This window comes from Chiloscyllium plagiosum, unplaced genomic scaffold, assembly GCF_004010195.1.
Source record: "Chiloscyllium plagiosum isolate BGI_BamShark_2017 unplaced genomic scaffold, ASM401019v2 scaf_13069, whole genome shotgun sequence".
Taxonomy (NCBI): domain Eukaryota; kingdom Metazoa; phylum Chordata; class Chondrichthyes; order Orectolobiformes; family Hemiscylliidae; genus Chiloscyllium; species Chiloscyllium plagiosum.
The window spans coordinates 37,057-42,908 of record NW_025215012.1 but is presented as its reverse complement, the minus strand read 5'-3'; the positions used below and the strand labels follow the sequence as shown (position 1 = coordinate 42,908).

The 5,852-nt window shown below is 50.9% G+C and overlaps 1 protein-coding gene across 1 annotated transcript in view; it reads right to left on the bottom strand.

The window, feature by feature from the left end:
- Positions 1–1,097: 1,097 nt before the first annotated feature.
- Positions 1,098–5,852, bottom strand: part of LOC122548111 (dynein axonemal heavy chain 2-like) — a gene marked incomplete at its 5' end in the record, with an annotated part of 27,859 nt that continues 23,104 nt past the window's right edge. Inside the window, 4 exons of the mRNA XM_043686670.1 lie at positions 1,098–1,813; positions 1,972–2,122; positions 3,856–3,930; positions 4,725–4,901. Of these exons, the coding sequence (XP_043542605.1) occupies positions 1,659–1,813; positions 1,972–2,122; positions 3,856–3,930; positions 4,725–4,901 (558 nt within the window). The remainder of the gene's footprint in view (positions 1,814–1,971; positions 2,123–3,855; positions 3,931–4,724; positions 4,902–5,852) is intronic.

The window sequence follows — 5,852 nt, the reverse complement described above, 5'->3', positions numbered from 1 at the left end:
ATTAGGAGAGAGGAAGAGTGCTGGGAACTGGCTGTAGGGGCAGTGATGTTCAGGCTTGACTGGTTATCAAGGCCAGTCCTCTTGACCAAGCGCTCCAAGGATACTACAAACATTAAGGTAGACATAACCCTGGGCAAGCGATGTGCATTCTCCTGTCTTGGAGGGTTCTTAGCGAGGATAAACTCACAGTGAAAGCAATACTCCCAGCAAGTCTCTGCTGGTGGTTTCAACCTGTTTGGGAGAGTGTAACTCTGAGCAAGTGATAAAGCAGTTTACCTGAGACCAGTGGGTAGTCTGGGGTGCCCTTTCTCCACTCCAACCCCATCCTGACCCAAAATCCTGGGAACAGGAATATTCCTAAACATCCCAAGAATCACACCCAGAAGCAGGGTTGTGCTACATGGTGCCTCAAGAGGATGCATGCTTAAACCTGGTACCACCCTCCCAACCTGTCCCGACAAATTCCCACCTCTGACAGATTCAGGACGTGAATGCTTGTTGTCAGGATTGATTCAGGCATGTGTGGGTTGTAAAACTAACCTCTCCCCTCCCTCCTTCACACTCCCCATTTCCCCCCTGTGATGTCATGATGGACTGGATGCTGTTGTAAGTGGATGAACAAAAAGTTATAAAGGTTTTATTTTAAATGTTTTTCAAAGTTCTATGTCTCCTTTACTACTGAGTTGTTGATGGAGCTTTATTCTGTATCTAACCCCGTGCTGTCCCTGTCCCTGGGAGTGTTTGATGGGGGACAGTGTAGAGGGAGCTGTACTCTGTATCTAACCCCGTGCTGTCCCTGTCCCTGGGAGTGTTTGATGGGGACAGTGTAGAGGGAGCTGTACTCTGTATCTAACCCCGTGCTGTCCCTGTCCTGGGAGTGTTTGATGGGGGACAGTGTAGAGGGAGCTTTACTCTGTATCTAACCCCGTGCTGTCCCTGTCCTGGGAGTGTTTGATGGGGGACAGTGTAGAGGAAGCTTTACTCTGTATCTAACCGTGTGCTGTCCCTGTCCTGGGAGTGTTTGATTCGGGGGACAGTGTAGAAGGAACTTTACTCTGTATCTAACCCCGTGCTGTCCCTGTTCAGGGAGTGTTTGATGGGGAGGACGATGTAGAGGGAGCTTTACTCTGTATCTAACCCCTGTACTTCCCCTGTCCCTGGGAGTGTTTGCTGTCTTCAGGTATTTGAGAACTGAAACTATTTCCTGTTGTTATGAGCCAAATTCTGGAAGGTGAGGGAGGTATTCATTACTGTTCAGTGTCTCCTCTCTCTGCCTGCATTCCTCACTTGGTAACCCAAATTGTGGGGATTCACAATGGTCACCGTGCTGTTGAAGGGGAGATAGTTGGGTTCCTTTATCCGAGAGGATTATTGCCTAGCTTCCGCATGGTACAAATATTCCACCAGATACTGTGGCACCACACAAAGTTATAAAAATATTTATTGGTGCAGTATCTAATTAAAAATGACCTTTGATTGTGGAGCTGGACTGGTGATTATACGAGGAGCAACAGTGAAATACACTTTGCCGGTAAGGTGTTACAAACAAGAGTTTCCTTTGGCTTCCTCAGAAATGATTGCTGTATTCCCTCCGGGTGTGTAGCAGCAGTCTGGTGATGATCAAATCCTCCTCAGAGTGGGAGGATTCCTCAAAGGTCCTAATAATCAAGACTGAGTAAAAGTGCAGTCCCCCGTTTGATCCAGTGATCGGGTGGCTTGTCTCCAGTTTTCAGCTCAATCCCCACCACAAACGACGTGTGTCGGCTGCTTCCTGATCTCTGGGAGTAGTAATAACATGGACAGGAATAGATCCCTAGAGGAATAATGGAATAAATATGATTTGTGGCCCTGGGGATGTCTAAGAGCAAAGCTCTGCCTGTTCCTGTATAAACCTGGCCCTCTCCGGCATGAAGAACTCTCACCTTGTGTGTTACCCTCCTCTAAAGGCCACACCCAGCCCCTCACCATTACCTTTTCCAGACTTTTTCTTGTTTTCCACTGGTTTGAAATGAATCGATGGCATGGCACAGACCAGTTGCATGGGTTCAGCTTCCACCAGGCAAGCATTCCTCTTGTCCCATCCTGCTCCTTGGAGGAACATGCCCCTCACATAGACACCATCCTGTGGAAGAGAGGGCAGACCGATGAGCAGCTGGCAGTGCCAAACATTCATGGCAGCACCGATATTACAAAAAGGGGATGGGGTGGAAACAGAAGGCAGAAAGGGATAGGAGAGGAGCAAGGATGGGAGCGGACTCGGACTCTGCTACACATTGAGGGTGAGGTCCGGTGGAACGCAAGCTCATTCACACTAATACTGGACAGTAAGTTAAATCTGACTTTTAATTTCAAGAGCTGATTGAAATCCATTCTTCTTCAGCATTTGCTCACAGTTTAAACTCACATTTTGCCCTGAGTGGGACTTGAAGACCTACCCTAATGTTCAGGGAGCACCGCACTGTCGGAGTGTCAGCACTGAGGGAATGCCACGCTGTCAGAGGGTTAGCACTGAGGGAGTGGGCACTGTCGGAGGGTCAGTACTGAGGGAGTGGGCACTGTCGGAGGGTCAGTGCTGAGGGAATGATGCACTGTCGGAGGGTCAGCACTGAGGGAGCACTGCACTGTCAGAGGGTCAGTGCTGAGGGAGCAGGCACTGTCGGAGTGTCAGTGCTGTGGGAGCGCCGCACTGTCAGAGGGTCAGCACTGAGGGAGTGAGCACTGTCTGACGGTCAGTGCTGAGGGAGCAGGCACTGTCGGAGGGTCAGTGCTGAGGGAGTGGGCACTGTCAGAGGGTCAGTGCTGAGGGAGTGGGCACTGTTGGAGGGTCAGTGCTGTTGGAGCACCGCACTGTCGGAGGGTCAGTGCTGAGGGAGTGCCGCACTGTCGAAGGGGTCAGCGCTGAGGGAGCGCCGCACTGTCGGAGGGTCAGTGCTGCACTGTCGGAGGGGTTAGTGCTGAGAGAGCGCGGCAGTGTCAGAGGGTCAGCGCTGAGGGAGTGCTGCACTGTGGGAGGGGTCAGCGCTGAGGGAGTACCGCACTGTCGGAGAGTCAGTGCTGAGGGAGTACCGCACTGTCGGAGGGTCAGTGCTGAGGGAATGCCGCACTGTCGGAGGGTGAGTGCTGAGGGAGTGCTGCACTGTCGGAGGGGTTAGCGCTGAGAGAGCGCCGCACTGTCAGAGGGTCAGCGCTGAGGGAGTGCTGCACTGTGGGTGAGTCAGTGCTGAGGGAGTGCCGCACTGTCGGAGGGTCAGTGCTGAGGGAACGCCGCACTGTCGGAGGGTGAGTGCTGAGGGAGTGCTGCACTGTCGAAGGGGTCAGCGCTGAGGGAGTACCGCACTGGGAGAGTCAGTGCCGAGGGAGTGCTGCACTGTCAAAGGGGTCAGCGCTGAGGGAGTGCTGCACTGTCGAAGGGGTCAGTGCTGAGGGAGTGCTGCACTGTCGGATGGTCAGTACTGAGGGAGCGGGCACTGTCAGGTGGTCAGTGCCCAGAGCATGTCACACTATCAGAGCGTCAGAGCTGAGGTCGCGCCACACTGTCGGAGGGTCAGTGCTGAGGGAACATTTCATTGTCGGTGATGAATTGTTTCAGCTGATGTTTTCAACTAAGGTACTGTCTGTGGCCTTGGGACCTGTTTGAGTCATGATGAAACTGCTCAGATCACTATCTGTGCCTCAGCTAAAACCATCAAATACAGATGACAAGTTATGTGCCACCCTTGGTGCCTGTGGGACCCTGCAGTGTCCGGTATTTTTTATGTTCCAGTGCTGATTAAACTCCATTTGCTATAAAATGTTTAGGGATTGTACAGTGAGCTCGGACCATGTGGTATTGTGTGAAGTTAGTCTTTACTGTACCTTGGGTGGTTCCAGCAGGTTATTATCATCAACCACAGAAACTATAAATTCCCAGGACAGTGAGTCCACTGATATCTTGTGGGGAAGGAAGAGGTGAAAAAATTATTTTTCTCATTATTGAAATGAATTGCTGATAAATTCAATAAATTATAGAGTCTTACAACACAAAAAATCCTCATCTCCACTGAGTTCTTTTGTTGATTTTGTATTGATCTGTGCTCCTTTGATTACTGACCCTCGTGATTCCCAACATCTCTGTTGTGTTGAGATCATCCCAACTTCCTCTCTTGACTAAAGAACCTCATCCCCATGTGCCATTCTCCGAAATCTGATTGAAACCCTTTCTGACGTCCCTCCCAGCCAGCACTGACAACCCTGGGGTGTTCCACCTCTGTTCACTGTTAACTAGACCTCAGTGACTTTTAGCCAGTAGATTGTCAAACATCTCTGCTTGCCATTCTGAACTGTAGACAGCGATAGGCACAGGAAATATTGACCCAGATAAAGTCAGAGCGATGTACAGCACAGAAAGACATCCTTTGGTCCAACTCGTCCAAACCAACCAGATATCTTAAATTAACCTAGTTCCATTTGCCAGAATTTGGACCATATCTCTCTAAACCCTTCCTATCCATATAACTATCTAGATACCTTTTAAATGCTGTAATTGTACCAGCCCTTGGGTCTCTTTTATATCTTTCCCCTCTCCCCCTAAACCTATGCCCTTGAGTTCTGGACTCCCCTAGCCTGGGGAAACGACCTTGCCTATTAACCCTATCCCTGCCCCCGATGACTTGATAAGCCTGTGTAAGGTTAGCCCTCAGTCTCTGACAGCTCCAGGGAAAGCAGCTAGTGCAGGATATGCTTACCGTGTTCTTGCGAGCTGCCAGCTGTAACACTGCAGTGAGGAATCCCGTGGGGAAGGTGAAACCAGAAATCCAGAAGATGATAGGTGGGTGCGTCGTCTCAGCCCATTTGGCCAGCTGCTCCACTCTGTGAACCAGGTCACGAGTCCAGGCTCCAAGTTGCTTCATTGAGGGGTAGGCCTGAAGGAAATGGATGGCAAGGCTGATGGCAGAGCCAAATGAACACAGAATGTGGGCTGAGGAACAAGCCTAAAACATGGGAAACTGTATGGCGCTGAGTTTGCTGACTGATCAGATTGATTCATTCTACCTACACAGCAGCTGCTATGATTGGCCCCACATCCACAACCATCCCCCACCGACGCTCAGTAGCAGCAGTGTGTACCATCTACAAGATACACTGCAGAAACTCACCAAAGATCCTCAGGCAGCACCTTCCAAACCCATGGCCACTTCCATCTAGAAGGACAAGGGGCAGCAGATACATGGGAACCCCACCCCCTGCAAGTTCACCTCCGAGCCCCTCACCATCCTGACTTGGGAATATATTGCCTTTCCTTCAGTGTGGCTGGGTCAGAATCCTGGGATTTCCTCCCTCAGGGATACTGTGGGTCTAGCCTACAGCACATGGACTGCAGCAGGTCAAGAAGGCAGCTCACCCCCACCTCCTCGAGGGGGCAACTAGGAACGGGGTGATAAATGCTGTCCAGCCAACGATGCCCAGCACCCTGAACGGATGAAAAGCAGTCCCAACAAGTTATACTCAGTGTTTCATTGTGATACATCAGCTCACAGCTGAACAGCCCCAGCTCTGAGTTTAGATCTTCTCTGTCCTTTGCCCTCTCCATGACTGGAAGCTCAGTGCAGTCCTTCCTCACCATCCTAGGAGAAAGTGAGGACTGCAGATACTGGAGATCAGAGCTGAAAATGTGTTGCTGGAAAAGCACAGCAGGTCAGGCAGCATCCAAGGAGCAGGAGAATCGACGTTTCGGGCATGAGCCCTTCTTCAGGAATGAGGAGAGTGTGCCAAGCAGGCTAAGATAAAAGGTAGGGAGAAGGGACATGGGGGAGGGGCGTTGGGAATGCGATAGGTGGAAGGAGGTTAAGGTAAGGGTGATAGGCCGGAGTGGG